Below are 19,363 nucleotides of genomic sequence, written 5' to 3'. Positions count from 1 at the left end.
TAAACACTATGTCAGAATACAGATCCTTCCTTTTTTAACTCAATGACTACGTTTCATTACACCAACAGGTTCATAAAATATTTACATTGCCTTCTGTAAAAAACAATCCAAAGATGTCATTGAAATTATGGTTTAATGCCCTTTGATGGAACGAGGCCATTTTCCAACACAGGAATAGATGCCCAACAGGAGAAAAGACAATACACAATGCCAAAGTATTCATAACCCTCCAATTGCAGTTCACAACATGGCAATCCCAGAGTTGACAGGGATTCTTCCCACACATCTTCCCTTTGATTTGACCTTCTTTACTTTTCACCCAGTAAGCAACTGGAGACGTTCATTCTTCCCCACCCAGTTGAAGCTGCTAGTCCCAGCAGACATTTACTTTGCAGGCCTTCGTCTATTAGACCTTTATTTCTACACTGGCGTCCAAATCAACTGAAGTCACTTGTCCAACAAGGGACACCCAACATCCTACCCAAATTACCTCAGCACAAGAGCACATCAGAGGGCTAAAATGGCCCAATCGAACTTTGCCAGGGTCAGTGATATTTTCCAAGAGGCAGACAAAAATCCTTAAAAATACAAAAATGTTTATTTCTGAAAATGACAAATGAAAAAAAAAAACTAAACCATACAAATTGTTGTTTGGTTATTAGCATACCAGGATCTAACAATGGATAATCGGTCACTCGGGATCAGACAGACGCTCAGAGGCAATCAATACATCTCCACTTCTGCACCCCTAAATTATATAAATGTAGCCAAACGTTGAGGCAAAGTAGAGGGCCAAAAGAGGCCACTAGTGGTGTGAAATGGCATCCATTCTGCACGATGTACTGTATGAAGGGGACAAAGGTGTCAGATTTATTTTAGTTAAAAACAAAATGCAATCCAAATAAAGTGATGTTGACAACCATTTGAAATATCATGAAGGGGAATTGACTGACTCTTGGCATGAATATGATGAGCACAGCAAGAGTTAGAGGGAGCTATTTTGACTAAATTTAACACAGGTTAGCATTTGTCATAATGAATCTTGTTCTGGAGGCAGCTCTGCCGTGGTCACTAGCAGGCACAGCTAGGCATAAAAATCTGACTTTAAACCCAACCACACTGCTAACCCTAAATTATGACTAAAAAGCTAATTTCTGTTTTCATGAATACCTACAGTATAGCCCCTTTTGACTTTTCAGCTGGCGCATCTAAGGGGAAATTGCAGAGTTCTTCCTCCAGGACAAGACTCAAGAGATATGTCAACATGCAAATTTAACTGCTGGGACATCCCAATGTTTCTAACCTACCTTCAACTAGCTAAAACCACCATCCACTTCAGAAAGATATGAACAGAAAGAAATGAAGAAACCACCTTGACCAAAAGCCTTGTCCCGGGCCTGTAAAAGAAGCAGTGTTGGTGGCACTCGATATTGCACCTTTTCCTGTGGCAACGGAGTCAGCTGTAGGCTTTGTAAGCCCAATCTTTATTCTACAGGAGATAAACATGTATTTCTCTTTCTTAAACTTTTATTGTGGTTGTACAATATTCCCTGATGGCCTGCTGTGGCCGTTGAGATTTTAACAGATTCCTGAAAGAACATCAAAAAAAATAATGAGAATTAGAGGGGTGATGGAATTGTCCGTTGAGGGGGAACCGGGAATCCTGTTGACTTTTTTGGTCGCTCTCATGTCCCCTTCTTAAAACGTTACACTCTGGTCACACACACGCCACTGTGGTCCCGCCATTTGTTCTGAGGACGAAAAATACACATGATCTACAGTAAGCACAATGGTTTGAAAACTCATCCTTTCCTGTTTGGAAGGATGCAGTGAGTTATGCAATCTGACAGAACATGTGTGCATGTGTTGCTCTTGAAGAGCCCCACCTATGTTAGCTTCTTCGCTTTGTTGTAAAGCGAGTCCACAACTTTGCTCATGTTCTGAATAGTCTCCAAGGCCGCTCCATAAGTCTTGTCAACTGGTGGCTCGTCAAATATGATCAAGACGCCCTCGCCTTGGTCAAGGATCCCTATAATGAGTCATACAGGCAATTTAGACTAAATTACATTTCACTGAACAGAAGAAGCCTAATACAATTAGAGGTATGATACGGTAGTTTATACCAGACATGTACCAAGCAAGTAGACAATTGATTTACCATGAAACTTCTTGTCCAGGATCATCTGTGACAATTTCCTCTCGACATCCGCCTAAAGGGGGGAACGTATCCACTGATTACTGACAATACATCAAGGCATATAGGATTGATAAGATGTGGGAATATTATATCACAGGACTAAATGCTTGCTGATTTTCCCCCTTCTCAAATACCAAAGAAATTAAGGTAGCAAAGCAGAAACCTCTACCTTTGACAGTTTGATGAGACCTGATATGTGTTCAATCTGGAAGAGAAAAACACCATAAAGGATTATATGAGTGGTTAGTTAGAAATCCAACATCAAGCAATATTTACCGGCCCCAGATGTACATACCTGTACTCTGGAGAAGGGTTCGATGACACGGATAAGGTTCCCTTCCAGCAGGTTGTCATACAGCGTGGCCAGGTGGGTTCTGATGATGGGGTCGTCCCTCAACTCTGCTTTGTATTCTGTAAGGGCCTAGAGATGGAGGGGGGGAAATAGGAGGAGAGGGAGAGGAAAGAAAGAGGGAGAAAAGAAAGAGGCTTAGTGGGGAGGAGAGGGAAGGTGAGACAAGGGAGGATACAAATGGGCCCGTCACAATAGAGGTCCTCAGAAAGACAAAAAAAAAAAACATTGCACCAACAATGAGGGCTAAAGGAATTTGTTACCTTTTCAAAGTCTGCTAATGATCTGTTCTTGCTGGCTTGTGCAACGCATTTCAGTGCATCTGTCTGCAAAGGGAGGTAGAGACTATGGTCAGCCAGGTACCAACCAATTTAAAAACTTGTTACACAATGCAAGTTGAGAAAAACCACCCCCACGTGCGCAAATGGCGGGTTCTTACCTGTCGGCCTGCATGCCGCAGGGCCAGTTTACCGCTGATCAGGGACTGCACCTCTTCTGGTCTGAAAGAGACCAGCACCAGAGGGTCAACCAAGTCGGAACACATCAACGCTACCCCAAGCCATACCTGTATGCTTCATATCACTGCGACACAGCTAGGAGGTAGTATCACTTACAGGCTGAGCATGATCTTGCAGAGCAGCATGTATTTGAGACCGGTAATGGCTTTAGGGTGGTCGATGGAATCGTAGCCCTCAAAGGCCTCAAAGAAGTATGAGTAGGCAGTCTTCCAGTCTTTCTCCGAAGCTGCATGGACAATCCCTGCAGGGGAGGAAGCATGGTCAGTCATCCACACTAAGCATGGCACTTCGCCACCTCAACACACAGCTCTTCTTAAATTTGGGTCAGAAAACTAATTCTGGGTGTTACAAATGAGTAAGACATTGACTCACTGAAATCCCTGGTAAATGAATACAGTGAACATAGGCCATTTTACAGCTTCATTGATTATTTTATTGGTAGAACAAAAGAGCTCAGAGTGTATTCTATTTTTTATAACATTCTGTTGTTTCTGACAAAATAACAACATAAGCTGCCATTAGTGTTCCTCAATGGCTTAGAAACTGTAGGGGGCTATGGATGGAGGCTCGTTCACTGGGACTGACCTGACATCATGTCCAGGGCGGCTTGCAGCTTGGGGGGACAGTAGATGCCGTTGGCCGTGGTGCGGGCTGAGGTGAGAGCGGCACGAGCCTTGGGCAGGTTGCTGAGCGCGTGGTACGTCTTGCTCTCCTGCAGCTGCACCTCCACCAGCAGCGCCTTGTCATCCATCTTCTTCAGCTCATGGAGCAGCTGGGTGCCTGAACACCAGAGAAACGTACTATAATGGTCATATAGTAATTTAGCTGACACTTATCTAAAGTGCCTTCTAGTTAACACATCTTTAGTATACCGGTGTGGCTCACAATCTTGGTGTTGTGGAATATTAAAGATCAACTCAATGTCATGAGTCTCGACCTGTTTGACAGCTCATTATAAGGCGTCCAGGAGACGGGGGTGAATGGGATACTAAGTCATGCTACTTAGCTTTGGACACAGCTATGGGTGAACATATCCAATGCGTAGCCCTCCACGCTCAGACAGATGCTGAGCTCATGGAGCAGGGATAATATTGTCAGTCCATACAGATAGAACTGTTACTCACCAAGCGCCAAGGCCTCCTGGTATCTTTTGGTGTCAAAATAGAGCGAGATCAGACGGGCCTGGGGAGAGGGGAAGAGAAATGTGTCATTGATTGCTATTGAAACATCATAGTGTAAAAATATGAATGATATCACTCTGGGATGGAGGGGAAATGTGTTGAGAAGAGACTAAATGACATATGGTCTTCAAACTAAAGTGTCAGAGTCTACAACAGCTCATCTTCTAGGTGAAAGGGGTCAGCTTACCTCAAGAGCCTGCCTGAGGAAGGTCCTCTTCTCCACCTTGGCCCACTCGATGCATTCCAGACACAGCTCCACCTCCTGGCCTGTAGCTGCCTCCATGTCTAGGAAGAGGTCCAGCAGGGAGCGGACCAGCCGGGCTGCCTTAGCCTTACTGATGGAGATGAGGAATGGCCGCACAAACTTCAGCAGACCCCCCAACTCTGGGGTAGAGGAATGACCACAGCAGAGATTAGGGTTAAATGAATGACAACAGTAAGCATATCTTGTCTACCCAATAAGCCTATCTATGCAAGGTTGTGTTGTGTCTGTCAAAATAGTGATGTTAGCTTCACAACTGGAAATAATCTGTTATTGGGTACTACAGAACAGTTAAGCAATGGCCCATACAGTGAATCATTGTGCAGTTAATGGATTACACACTCCCAAGTTAGTCTAGTTCAGCAGCCAGGCTAATAGACCAGATATGGTGTTTGTGTTGAGTCTCACCTGCAGCCTGTCCTGTTTTGGCCAGGAGTGACCCCAGCTCCAAGATGCTTTGTTCTTTAACCCGAACGGCTTCTTCATCACTGTCCTGGATATCTCTCCTCACTGTTCGACAAGGAAAATAATGCACAGATTGACATTGTCAGTGTATGAAAAGATACTGCCAATCTCCTAGTCCTAGCTAACTACTATGCTCCTTGTCTGTCTTAGTTAATGCTTATCTGGGTCTACTAGGGTTGCAAGTCAACAGAGCTAACTGGGGCCCCGTGACTAATGCAATTTGATGACAACTACAACACAGGGAATAGCATGCTACAAAGCTAGCTACAGAACTGTCAACAACAGTTTGGTAGTTAATTAGCTACCTAACGATAGCTAATGAAGAAAAGTGGATTTGATCTCACTGGTCATTTGGCAACGTATGCAAGCTAACGTAGTAACTAATTTTAGAGCGTCTAACAGTAGCTACATTGTCTACACCAAAATTACATACCTAACTAAGACTAATTCAATTATCAAGTTCATTGAAGTAGCTAGTTAGCTAACTGGTTACTATAGCTGGCTAACTAGCTTTTATTACAAGGCTAGCTAGCCAGCCAACAACGCTAGCTAGCTAACGTTAGCTAGCGACTTTGAATTGTATTGTGAAAACTGTTAGTTACAAACACGTTGCATAAAAACATATGTAGCAAGTTAACGTCTTTGCAGTCAGTCTGGGCTTTCCAGATCATCATGGCCTACTACAGCTAGCTAGTCATCCAACGACCACCTTGCTAGCTATCTAGCAAACAACCCAACGATTCCACAGTGAGTCAGCACCGCACACAAACCGGCTCTTGTCAGTGTATAAAACTGACTTTGCGGTGACTTAAATCGTGCATAAATACAACAACAATACGAGTCTTTCTCGTCTAAATGCCTACAATCATTACTTACCGATAGAATGTAGAATATCAATAGAGGCGTTACGATCCGTGCTAATGAGAGACTGAGCTCTCTGAAACTCAACCACTGCCGCAGCCGCCATCTTAGCTAGCTAGCTACCGATTCAAAAGCTGCCTGCCTACAACAATCAACAACGCCATAAGGAAATACGTAAAGGATTACGCAGCTACATCACCAGAGAGGGAGCCAAATATACGTTTTGGGGATTGTAGTTCAGTATTTATAGTAAACAGTAGATTATATTTTGCTGTGCTGACTCACCCAATCAAAGAAATTGTAGGAGCAGAATGTCATGACAATTTCACTTAGGCCCAATCATCAGCATTTAGTGTAGGCCTACACAGTTGTGTTGCGAGGGTACGCTATACACTAATTTCTTAATCCCAATTTTGGCTGCTAGACAACGAAAGAAAATTGAAAGAAAACTAATAGAACAGGAAAACGCATATGAGGATGTCTATAACTAATTGCGTCCAAGTTTCTATAGTGCTACTTTGAAGCAAGGTAAGATATGCCTCAATCAGTGGTGTAAAGTACTTAAGTAAAAATACTTAAAGTACTACTTAAGTAATTTTGGGGGGGTATCTGTACTTTACTTTATATTTTGGACAATTTTTACTTTTACTTCACTACATTCCTAAAGAAAATAATGTACTTTTTACTCCATACATTTCTCCTGACTCCCAAAAGTATTCGTTACATTTTGAATGTCGAGCAAGACAGGAAAAGGGTCAAATTCATGCACTTATCAAGAGAAAATCCCTGGTCATCTGGCGGACTCACTAAACACAAATGCTTTGTTTGTAAATTATGTCTGAGTGTTGGAGTGTGCCCCTGGCTATCCTTAAATAAAAAAGGAAAATGTGCCTTCTGGTTTGCTTAACTAACACCCAGAAAAGGCAACTCTCGATGTTATCCTCACAATTAATCCTGATAGGTATCAGTCTGGTGTTTTCTGTAATGACCTTAGTGATCACTGTTTTACAGCCTGCATTCGTAATGGCTGCTCAGTGAAACGACCTGTCCTGATTTGTCATAGGAGCTTGCTAAAAAACTTTAATGAGTAAGCCTTCCTTCATGAACTGGCCTCTGTAAAATCTTATCGAATTAGCTTGATCCCCTCTTTCGAAGACGCTTGGACCTTCTTTTTTGATATTTTCAGTGGTATTGTTAAACATGCCCCCATAAAGAACATGAGAATTAAAAAACAGGTTCAGCCCCTGGTTCGACCGTGATTTGGCAGAGTTACTCCACCTCAAGCATTGCATTTGGCGAAAGGCTCAGCACACGCATACTCAGGCTGACTGGCTCTCGTTTAGGCAAATGAGAAATAAGTGTACTCAGGCTATCCGGAAGGCCAAAGTTAGTTACTTTAAGGATTAGTTCTCTCTCTCTCTCTCTCTGGGTCTAACCCCAAGAAGTTCTGGAAAACGGTTAAAGACCTGGAGAATAACCCTCCTCCTCACAGCTGCCCATGTCCCTTAATTTGATGTGGTTGTTACTGACAAGAAGCACATGGCTGAGCTCTTTAACCTGTTATGGATAGGGGGCAGTATTTTCACGGCCGGATAAAAAACGTACCCGATTTAATCTGATTATTACTCCTGCCCAGAAACTACAATATGCATATAATTATTAGCTTTGGATAGAAAACACTCCAAAGTTTCTAAAACTGTTTGAATGGTGTCTGTGAGTATAGCAGAACTCATTTGGCAGGCCAAAACCTGAGAAGATTCTGTACAGGAAGTACCCTGTCTGACCATTTCTTGGCCTTCTTGATCATCTCTATCCAAAACAGGGGATCTCTGCTGTTACGTGACACTTCCTACGGCTCCCATAGGCTCTCAGAAGGCAGCAAAAAGCTGAATGGTGGCTTTGCAGGCCCTGGCTGAAAAACATTAGCGCATTTTGATAGTGGTCGATCAGAGAACAGAGACTGGAGGCGCGTGCACGAGGCGACCCCATGTTTTTATTATTTCGTCTTTGAATGAAAACAACGACTCCCGGTCGGAATATTATCGCTTTTTTACGAGAAAAATAGCATAAAAATTGATTTTAAACAGCGGTTGACATGCTTCGAAGTACGGTAATGGAATATTTAGAATTTTTTTGTCACGAAACGCGTCGGGCGCGTAACCCTTCGTCACCCTTGGATAGTGTCTTGAACGCACGAACAAAATGCCGCTATTTGGATATAACTATGGATTATTTGGAACCAAACCAACATTTGTTGTTGAAGTAGAAGTCCTGGGAGTGCATTCTGATGAAGAACAGGAAAGGTAATCAAACTTTTCTAATAGTAAATCGGAGTTTGGTGAGGGTCAAACTTGGTGGGTGTCAAAATAGCTAGCCTGTGATGGCGAGCTATCTACTCAGAATATATAGCTTTCACCGAAAAGCTATTTTAAAATCGGACATAGCGAGTGCATAAAGGAGTTCTGTATCTATAATTCTTAAAATAATTGTTATGTTTTTTGTGAACGTTTAGCGTGAGTAATTTAGTAAATTCACCGGAAGTGTTCGGTGGGAATGCTAGTTCTGAACGTCACATGCTAATGTAAAAAGCTGGTTTTTGATATAAATATGAACTTGCTTGAACAAAACATCCATGTATTGTATAACATAATGTCCTAGGCGTGTCATCTGATGAAGATCATCAAAGGTTAGTGCTGCATTTAGCTGTGGTTTTGTTTTTTGTGACATTATATGCTAGCTTGAAAAATGGGTGTGTGATTATTTCTGGCTGGGTACTCTGCTGACATAATCTAATGTTTTGCTTTCGCTGTAAAGCCTTTTTGAAATCGGACAGTGTGGTTAGATAAAGGAGAGTCTTGTCTTTTGAGGAATTTGTAATTCGCGCCACGCCTATCATTGGATATTGGAGCAGGTGTTCCGCTAGCGGAACGTCTAGATGTAAGACCACTTCGTTAAGTCAGGATTCCTATTTGACTCAGCCATGTCTCCTTGCCCATCCAACATTTCCTCCTCTCACTCCTTCTAATGCAACTATCCCCGATGCTTCTCCCTCTTTTCCCCCTGCCCCGCTACAAAGTTTCTCCCTGCAGGCAGTCACTGAGTCTGAGGTGCTAAAGAAGCTCCTGAAACTTGACCCCAAAAAACATCTGGGTCAGATGGTTTAGACCCTTTCTTCTTTAAGGTTGCTGCCCCTATCATCGCCAAGCCTATCTTCAACCATTTTAACCTGTCTCTCCTTTCTGGGGAGGTTCCCATTGCTTGGAAGGCAGCCACGGTGTGTTCTTTATTTAAAGGGGGGATCAAGCTGATCCTAACTGTTATAGGCCTATTTTTATTTTGCCCTGTTTATCAAAAGTGTTGGAAAAACTTGTCAATAATCAACTGACTGGCTATCTTGATGTCTATAGTATTCTCTCTGGTATGCAATCTGGTTTCTGCTCAGGTTATGGATGTGTCATTGCAACCTTAAAGGTCCTCAACGATGTCGCCATTGCCCTTGATTCTAAGCAATGTTGTGCTGCTATTTTTATTGACTTGGCCAAAGATTTTGATACGGTAGACCATTCCATTCTTGTGGGAGTATTGTAAGGAGTATTGTTGTCTCTGAGGGGTCTTTGAACTGGTTTGCTAACTACCTCTCAAAGAGTGCAGTATAAAGTCAGAAAATCTGCTGTCTCAGCCACTGCATGTCACCAAGGTAGTACCCCAAGGCTCGATCCTAAGCCCCACGTTATGCTCAATTTACATCAACAACATAGCTCAGGCAGTATGAAGCGCTCTCATCCATTTAAATGCAGATGATAGTCTTATACTCAGCTGGCCCCTCCCTGGATTTGTGTTAAACGCTCTTCAACAAAGCTTTCTTAGTGTCCAACAAGCTTTCTCTACCCTTAACCTTGTTCTGAACATCTCCAAAACAAAGGTAATGTGGTTTGGTAAGAAGAATGCCCCTCTCCCCACAGGTGTGGTTACTACCTCCTGAGGGTTTAGGGCTTGAGATAGTCACCTCATATAAGTACTTGGGAGTATGGCTAGACGGTACACTGTCATTCTCTCAGCACATATCAAATCTGCAGGCTAAAGTTAAATCTAGACTTGGTTTCTTCTATCGTAATCTCACCTCTTTCACCCCAGCTGCCAAACTAACCCTGATTCAGATGATCATCCTACCCATGTTAGATTATGCAGACATAATTTATAAGGTAAGGGTGCACTCGAGCGGCTAGATATTCTTTACCATTCGGCCAACAGATTTGCCACCAACGCTTCTTATAGGACACATCACTGCCCTCTATACTCCTCTGTAAACTGGTCATCGCTGTATACCCGTCGCAAGACCCACTGGTTGATGCTTATTTATAAAACCCTCTTAGGCCTCACTCCCCCCTATCTGAGATTTCTACTGCAGCACTCATCCTCCACATACAACACCCGTTCTGCCAGACACATTCTGTTAAAGGTCCCCAAAGCACACACATCCCTGGGTTGCTCCTCTTTTCAGTTCGCTGCAGATAGCAACTAGAACGAGCTGCAACAAACACTCAAACTGGACAGTTTTATCTCCGTCTCTTCATTCAAAGACTCAATCATGGACACCCTTACTGACAGTTGTGGCTGCTTTGCATGATGTATTGTTGTCTCTACCTTCTTGCCCTTTGTGCTGTTGTCTGTGCTGTTGTCTGTGCCCAATAATGTTTGTACCATGTTTTGTGCTGCTACCATGTTGTTGTCATGTTGTGTTGCTGCCTTGCTATGTTGTTGTCTTAGGTCTCTCTTTATGTGGTGTTGTGTTGTCTCTCTTGTCGTGATGTGTGTTTTGTCCTATATTTATTTTTTGTTTATATTTTTAATCCTAGCCCCCGTCCCCGCAGGAGGCCTTTTGCCTTTTGGTAGATAAGAATTTGACTTGCCTAGTTAAATACTGTAAATTATTAGATTAAAAAATATATATATTTAAATAAGGAATTTGAAATTATTATTTTACTTTTAACACTTAAGTATTTTTTAGCAATTACATTTACTTTTGATACTTAAGTATATTTAAAACCAAATACTTTTTGACTTTTACTCAAGTAGTATTTTACTAGGTGACTTTATAATAATATGAAGTAAAATGTACAGGTTTCAAACAGGAAAAATATAGCCTTGCTAAGCTAATGATAGGCCTAACCATCTTCTGGTAGATGGAAAGGCTTTCCCAAAAACCTTCTCAATTAAATTTTAACTAGCGACAAAGTAGCCTATGCCTACCTGGCAGAATGATATCATGATTATTTGCATCAATCCAGTGGCCATTTGTTTTGCAAACTCCTTCTCATGTGCTACAGAAATACTACTACAACAGTACTTGGTGCCTGCTCACTTGAATTAAGCGGTAACTAAACTCAAAAATAGAAATTTCTTCTATTTATTATTTTTTTTTCTTTCTTCCCAGATCTCAAAAGTGGTCTCCTGGTGTGTTTTTAAGCATTGTTATCGATTTAGAACATCACATTTGGTTGTTCTTCTATTAAAAAGGTGTGAATTTGAGAGTGAAAATCTGGAAAAAACGGAAAACTGAATTTGACACAGCCTACTATTAGCACTTGCCCAGTACAGCTTTGGTTGGCCTGACTGTGAAAGACCAATTTCAGAGTGTATGTCACTATTCTCAAATAATTTTTCACACAGGGCGCCTTTCCTTTGCGGGGTGGGCCATTTGAGAAATTTCTGGCAACATTGGAGTACACCCCCTTCTCCAGGCACCGCTACACCACTGGGCCTACACCATTTAATTCAAAGTGGTCTGTTCATGGAAAAAAAAGTGAAAAGGAGATGAATATACCCTTACTAGGTCTGAACAATGATAACAGTTGGACACTCTTAAAACGAGATGGTGCATCTCAAGAGATTTCATCCTGCAAAATGTCAAATAAAAATGTGTTGCTGCCTTGCTATATCAGGCTATCCCTACATTTAGATTTATGCGACTCATTTTGACAACCTAGATGTGATCTAAAATGTAGGTTATTGATAAATAAAAATAGCTTTCATAACTGTGGATATTTATTTATTGGCTACTTTTCTTGTGTAATTAAAACAGCTGGGCTACATGCTAAAATCCATTCACTGTTTTTCAAGAAATGGATTTGAGTATTAAGTGCATTGTGCAGCTTTGTTGTGATTGGACGGAGTTGCAAATTACAGCACCACGGACAGAGCTCGACCACTGCCTTTCTCCCTTTTTACACCAGGGAGCCAGTGGGAGTGCACTGCAACCCTTGAAAGCGCATCTCGCGGTGAGGACCAATAGCACATCTTCATATCAGCATCCATTCCACAGTTGCCTACCATCAGCTGCGCACCAGAGACGGGCGATAACTAGGATATGTCAAGGCGCGCGGATGCTTTTGCTTGATTAATGCCTTTTCTTTCCTTGGATTGTACTGTATTATGTTTTTTTTATCTGCATTTTCCAAGATGGTTTATGAGGTTTTACCTTGATGTGCACAATATCAAATGAATTGGCTGCTACTGTTTAGGAAGCCATCACTGCAGTGCCATTATTTTTTCATTTACTGGAGGACAACTATCACACTGTAAGTAATGATTGTATAATGTATCTAATATTGTAGCCTATTTCGAAGGATAACCTACTGAATTATAAATGGTAAACATCAAAATGTGAGACTAGGCAACATCACTTGGGAAAATAGTCTTAACTGCTAGATTTTGAAGTATCCTATATTTCTTTTCATGAGGCTACCCCTATGCACCATAATGAGGAGTCATGTCAAAATGGTTTGTTGGAATTCCATATTACTCAGCGTCGAGTTTGCGCCTTTATTAGGACGCAGACTCTCGATTTCAGAACCATGGACAGCAGCCGATCTACACAACCACATGTAACAGCCTTGAAACCAAAGCTTGCAGCTAGACAAACTGTCTTTATATTTCAATTAACAAGTAAAATAGCCAAACATATTTGGGATTTTCTGACAAATCGATTAGCCTGCTTGAAATCAACTTAAAATCTTTGAGTCTCAATCACTTTTTTGTTGTTGTTTTGGTTATGGCTTAATCGTATCTCATTGAAATGTTTCTCAGCGCACATGACTCCTTAGCAATATACTATTATTATTAGGCTAGCCAATAGATGCAAAAGTTATGAAACAGTGCATAGCAATAATTCGTTTATATCATTTTACAAACATCGCTTTCAATTTTCAATGATTTCGTAGCCTATAGCAAATGTGACCTTCACATAAAGGTGTTTACATTTCAGGCTTCCATTTTAAAAGAACGTACTACTGTATGAGCATGGATACATCCATCATTCGTTAGGCTTCGCTCGAATTAAAGCATGGCCATGTATAATTCAAGAGGAATTGGATGTGTAGAGACCAACATAAAAGTTGAGTAAATTGGACGGTTGTTTGATTTCTTTTATTAAAGGCATAGGGGCCCTTCGGATGTGTTTACTTTGGTTTACCACGAGGATAGTCGACAAGCAAGCAGTGTAGTTGCTAATCCAACTTGTTATTTGCTGTCAGAACTGCTGAGTGCTTTGAAGGCACCATAACATTCGAAGGTATATGTCTAGATTCACCCGTCTGTTTTTCCTTTACCAAGTCAAAACAATACAGCTAATTAGATCATTCAAACTGGACCACCGAGCACTTGTCGATATAAACTCTACTGTAAACACCAGGAGTATTCCACCGAGGGCCCGCTGCCCCCTAAGGGTCATTGTTTTTATGAATATTTCTATCAACAACAGAATAAACGAATTTTGAATTACATATCTACAGTAGAAAATAGTAAAATATCTTCTAATGATTTCTTTATTTCTCAAATCCTAATATTGAGCAAATTACACTTACTGGAGTATCTGACATAGGCTTTGAAAAAGCACCAGCGATTAAGCTTCCAGTGCCAGAGGTGTCATGCTCATAGGGGGCACAGGGGCACATGCCCCCTCAGATTTGTCCTGTTTTTAAAATGTTCAGATGTAAAATTAATTACTAAATTAAACTACTAGAATTAGGCATAATTATTATGGCTCTAGATTGCAGGAAAAAGTTGTTTCAGGTGTTTGGAGAATTCAGTTTTTTTTTAATCACCCCCACTCCATCCTCACCTACTTTGTGCTCCCTCTAAAATAATAGGTGCTTGACTGCCCTCAGTGCGGCTGGTGCCGCTGGTAAGCTTTCTTGACTTGGACATACATTTTGCCAACACATGGCTAACCTTTGTTTAAAATCAACTAAACAGCTGCTTTGAGTGAAAATGTGTTTGGAGTTACCTTTCTAGCTAATAGGCTATGTTAGAGTTTACACTTCCTCTTCCAATTATGTGGGTAAGTCTATTCATTTTAAAATGTGGATTACTTCTCCTTGCCATTATCATTTACCTGATAAGACGTGATTATTTATTTATTTGCTAACGTATTATGGGGGTCCCTGGGTTGCCGGTTTGCCTGGGAGGGGGTCCATGCTTATGAAAGCATATCTGAATGTTATGGAAATTCCTGTGAATTATTAGAGCCAACCAAGATATCTCAACACAATAGCCTTCACGGTATCGCTTTTATGACATGCTCCTTTATAAGGACGACACAGACAGTCGATGTACACAACCAAAACAGAATGTAGCCAAACAATGCTTGCAGCCAAATAATCCATAATTATCTTCAATTAGCAAGGAAATATTGAAATATCTTTGCATTTATTTATAATTATCACAATCAAGATTGGCCTATTTCATTCTCAACATCAAATACATTGTATATTGCTCACATTTATGAACACACAATGAAAGTGGTAAAATGTAGATAATAGCTACTGAAGCCATGCATTTAATTTTGCTAACATTGAACCATTTTGTTTTCCACAGGCAATTTTCACCTAGCTGAGAAGGAGAGCCAAGTGCACAGAGAGAATCTGCTCAGACCGACTCCTGATCCATCCAGTACGTACCTTCCTGTCAGTACTATAAGGACCTACCGTGGCATTAGATGCCTGAGAGGAACTGACGCTTGTAGCCAGGGTCTCCCAGCTCAGAAGCATTGAGATCCTCAGGACCTCCCGCCGTTCTCTCTGGTCGGTCATCCACTAACCCAGAGAGGCTAACGCCCCTGGATATTGCTACTCAGTCACCATGGGAACCGTGCTGTCTCTCTCGCCCAGCTACAGGAAGGCGGCCCTCTTCGAAGATGGGCCAGCCACAGTGGGCCACTACGCGGCCGTTCAGAACAGCAAGAACGCCAAAGACAAGAACCTGAAGCGTCACTCGCTCATCAACGTTCTGCCATGGAAGCGGATCGTGGCTGTGTCGGCCAAGAAAAAAAGCTCAAAGAAGGTGCAGCCCAACGCCACTTACCAGAACAATGTAACCCATCTCAACAACGAGAACCTGAAGAAGTCTCAGTCCTGCGCCAACCTGTCCACCTTCGCTCAGGACCAGAGCACCCCGACCCCCGTCAAGAGTTCCAACAACGCCGCCTCGTCAGTCAAGAAGGCCCCGCTGACCAACTCTAATGCAGCCCCCGGCACGCCCAAGAGGGTTATCGTCCAGGCCTCCACCAGCGAGCTCCTGCGCTGCCTGGGTGAGTTCCTGTGCCGGCGCTGCTACCGACTGAAACACCTGCCCCCCACTGACCCGGTGCTGTGGCTGCGGAGCGTGGACCGCTCGCTGCTTCTTCAGGGTTGGCAAGATCAGGGGTTCATCACCCCGGCCAACGTGGTGTTTGTCTACATGCTGTGCCGCGACGTGGTCTCCTCCGAGGTGGCCAACGAGCACGAGTTGCAGGCTGTGCTGCTCACCTGCCTTTACCTGTCCTACTCATACATGGGCAATGAAATCTCCTACCCGCTTAAGCCCTTCCTGGTGGAGAGCTCCAAGGAGACCTTCTGGGACCGCTGCCTGTCCATAATCAACCTGATGAGCGCTAAGATGCTCCAGATCAACTCGGACCCGCACTATTTCACCCAGGTGTTTGCCGACCTAAAGAACGAAAGCCAGAAGGAGGAGGAGAGGAACCGCTTGCTCATTGGTCTGGACCGGTGAGGGTCCCGGGGCTCAGGGAAGGGAAACCAGGGGAGGAGAGGGAAACCAGGGGAGGAGAGGGAAACCAGGGGAGAGGAGGGAAACCAGGGGAGAGGAGGGGCCTACTCCAGTTTGGTATTTCAAAATGGGGGAGGGGGATTGGTTGAGGGAGTAGGAAGAGGGGAGTGGGGAAGCTTTGATGGGAAGATATTCATTTTTAGGGTTAATTTGGCTCAGATATAGCCAAAAAGTTTTAGATTATAAGCATGTTTGAGAGCTAACAGTACAACAGTCCACTGAAAGAGGGACATAGGAGCACAGTTTGATGAAAAAAAACGAAAACATTTTATGGTAAAAATCCTATTTATCTCAAGTTTTCTGAAGACCAAACTAATATTTTTCGAAGGAAAGAGAATTGCATTTTGACTTCACTTTTGACACCTAACAAAAATGCCAGACTCGGATACATTCTCTGCTTACGTACATGTATAAATACATTGAAAAATACAAAACTGACAATGGAAAAAAACAAACAATAGAAAAGGAACACAAATCTACAGCTATGAATGTGGAGAGGACTGAGGCTGCACCACCCTACCAACCACCTGCTGTTTGTTCTGACTGTCTGAGATGCACTGCCTACAACGGGATGGTAAAGGGCCCTTGCGTGACTGGGCTAGTGTTCACATCAACAGACAAGCTGCAATGCTGGCTCTTTAGACTGTGAAGTGAAAACCCATGTACCCCCACTGCAAGGAAGGATATGGACTCGACAGTTGTGCTGCAGTGCAAACAGTATCTGATCTGAATGGAAAAGTGGGGGCACGGAACCTGGATTCATGCTGATGTGGCTTTGTTTGTGACTTGGCGAGAGGGGTTTGGTGGAGAAAGATTGTTTCAGAAGGACTTGACAACAGACCTGAATTGCATTGTGGGCTTTTTATTTATTTTATTTATATTTTTTTTATTTTTTTTTACAACAAGACAATAGGACATGAGGAAATACAACATCAAACACAAGGCTTGATTATCACACTACGTGTTAAGACCTACTTTATTTTCATCTCAGAAAAAAACTCTTCAAATGCTCAAGCCCAGGGTGGCTTATTTATTGATTTTCTTAAAAAGCTTTTAATTTTTACTTAGAAATAATAAACTAATGCACGTGTGCCATGCCATTTTTCTTGAATTTCCGAGGACAATAATTACTTTACTTTTTTCCATTTGATCTGTAATTAAACCAACTGCATCTGCATTAGAGAATGCTGTGAGAAAAGTGAAAACTAGTTTATTTAGCTATGCTTGCTAAAATAGGCTATTTGTTTACCAAGGAATCATTTTGTATTTTTTGTCTAAAGGTTGTATCTAAAAACACTTTGGAATGAAGGTCCATATTCTGCTACAAGACATTTAGCTTTAACAAATGTTTAGCTAGTGCCATATCTTTGATGAAAATCCTGTAGGTCTGAAAACACATCAAAGATGTCCCACATGTTGAGTGATTGGGTGGATTTCCATCTAATAACTCATTGAAACTTGATTTATTTGTTATCTTGCCACATCCCTTGTAATCAAAAGATCATGAATAAATGATAAATTGGTCTGTTTAAAAGAACCGGATATGAAAGAATGGGTTTTGTGAGCTTATCTTTGGTGGGAATGAAGATTGATGGTTGTTGCAAATGAATGTTGCAGGGAATAAGCTATAGATTGACCCTAGATTAAAAAACCAATAAAAAGTCTGACCATCGCCAAAGTAACTACCACATCAGAGAGACCTTGAGTAAAGACAAAGACCCTAGAACCCTAGACACAGAGCAATCTCAAACCCAACACACCACCCAGCTCCACATATCAACAAGACAACATAACCATCAGCCAATGGCAGGCCATTTCACTCAGAACCACATCAGAGAATGTGACAGGTAGCCATCCCTGGAATAATCTCTCAATGCCAATATTAATCAAATCTAAGACAATTTTTTTCAGCTGGGGAGGAGATGAGATTAGGTTATACTGTAGGTTATATCCAAGTTGACCTCCATGGAGATAATCAGGTTTTCAATCAGCTGAAGCCACTCCGAGAAATGGATGAGCATAGAGGGCAATAGGAACACCATGACTACATCTACGTGAGAGCAAATGGAGCAGTCAAGGTACATGGCTATCATTTCCATTGAATAACTGTAAAGGCTAGAAACTGGTAGAATGATAGCACCTCCATCTCCAATAACTAATAAGAAAGGGAGGTGGTAGGTTTTTCTGTCAACCACTGCTACAGTGTATGTTGTAAGAGATAAGTGGAATTGAATCCACAGTTTTAACAGGAATAAGTTGTCAATAGTATACATATACTAAACTGGACCTTGGGGATTTTTTTTTTTTTTTTAAATCGAACAAATCAAAATAATAACTTTGATAACGAGTATATGCCCGCTTTTCATCATCTCAACAGTGAGAAATGATGCATGCTTTGTTTCATAGTTGTTTCTCAAATTTCTTTCTGGAAATGCTAAATGGCGTAGGATTTTTTCTAAATGAAAAAAAGGCTATTCTCTTCTCTCATGTGATGAAGGTTGTTCTTAGGGACTGTTGGTTGATATGATCATCTCTCTCCTCTGCTGTATCAGTTGGAGTCAAAGAGAAAAATGACTGGTGCAAGTGGACACGTATTGTGGAGCAGTACCGTGGCATTGTTCCTTGTCACGGGGAGATGAAATGCAATGGGAAATGGGTTGTTGTGTGTTGTGTAGTGCAATGGGGGGGGACACACGCACTTTGGACAGGCTACTGCTCTGGGGAAAAGGCAGGGCATGTGGGGTCAATGGTTAAAAGTAGGGGAATCTTGACTCTCTCGCCCCAACTCACTAAAATGTGCCATTTTTTTCAATTGTATCACTGAGTAGTTGTTTGAAAAAGACTTGAAAAATCTTACAAAAAGGGAGAGAAAAAATACGTGATAGTTAGAACATTTCTGTTGACTTCTTTTTCTGTATCTTGTTGTGTACTTTGTAGAACAAAAAAGAAACAGTGTTAAAGAACTTCAAAAGGGTATTTCATTGACTGCATGTGTGGCGAGTGTGTAAGTGTGTGTGTGTGTGTGTGTGTGTGTGAGAATTTATTTGTACAGAAGAATGTGTGAAGTTTGTTTTCTTATGACCAATAGGAAGTGGAAAAAGAGGATACTCTACACTGATAGGCTACCAGTTATTTTGAAAAAAGCCTTTGCTGTAATTGAACCTTTTCCAGTTTGTTTCCGCTTACTTTAATTTATTTTTGTACTGTGATGGAAAATAAAATGCACTGATTGCTCATGATGCACAAATGAGTGGTGTCTTCATCTGCAGTTGGACCCTTCAATGATATAATCACATACTTGTCACTATTTGTTTACTAGACCCCACAATGGCCCGTATATCATTTAAGAGTTGCCAGGGTTATGAATTTAAAAACAGACTAATCCGTGGAATTAAATCCATTAAATAATAATTTGAAGATTAAAAT

The 19,363-nt window shown here is 41.7% G+C and overlaps 2 protein-coding genes across 4 annotated transcripts; one reads left to right on the top strand and one right to left on the bottom strand.

The window, feature by feature from the left end:
* Window positions 1-114: 114 nt before the first annotated feature.
* On the bottom strand, window positions 115-6,050 carry LOC106589296 (26S proteasome non-ATPase regulatory subunit 11B). The gene is made up of 13 exons (XM_014179078.2): window positions 5,849-6,050; window positions 4,916-5,017; window positions 4,433-4,629; window positions 4,189-4,246; window positions 3,650-3,844; window positions 3,161-3,305; window positions 2,986-3,046; window positions 2,810-2,872; window positions 2,493-2,618; window positions 2,367-2,402; window positions 2,159-2,210; window positions 1,887-2,029; window positions 115-1,751 (listed from the first exon to the last, which is right to left on the bottom strand). Exons 1-12 carry the CDS (start codon window positions 5,937-5,939, stop codon window positions 1,887-1,889), a joined length of 1,269 nt encoding a protein of 422 aa, XP_014034553.1. The 5' UTR covers window positions 5,940-6,050; the 3' UTR covers window positions 115-1,751.
* A 129-nt stretch (window positions 6,051-6,179) lies between these two features.
* On the top strand, window positions 6,180-19,184 carry LOC106589297 (cyclin-dependent kinase 5 activator 1). Of its 3 annotated transcripts, none has more exons than XM_045710465.1 (2): window positions 6,180-6,361; window positions 14,708-19,184. In XM_045710465.1, exon 2 carries the CDS (start codon window positions 14,972-14,974, stop codon window positions 15,878-15,880), a length of 909 nt encoding a protein of 302 aa, XP_045566421.1. In that variant the 5' UTR covers window positions 6,180-6,361; window positions 14,708-14,971; the 3' UTR covers window positions 15,881-19,184. The 3 variants fall into 3 exon arrangements, with proteins under 3 accessions (XP_045566421.1, XP_045566422.1, XP_014034554.1); XM_045710466.1 differs by lacking the exon at window positions 6,180-6,361 and adding an exon at window positions 12,066-12,111; XM_014179079.2 differs by lacking the exon at window positions 6,180-6,361 and adding an exon at window positions 12,121-12,411.
* Window positions 19,185-19,363: the final 179 nt, after the last annotated feature.

This window comes from Salmo salar, chromosome ssa28 (genome assembly GCF_905237065.1).
Source record: "Salmo salar chromosome ssa28, Ssal_v3.1, whole genome shotgun sequence".
In the NCBI taxonomy this organism is placed as follows: Eukaryota; Metazoa; Chordata; class Actinopteri; order Salmoniformes; family Salmonidae; genus Salmo; species Salmo salar.
The sequence above is the reverse complement of the archived record's forward strand: the minus strand, read 5'-3'. Positions and strand labels throughout refer to the sequence as shown.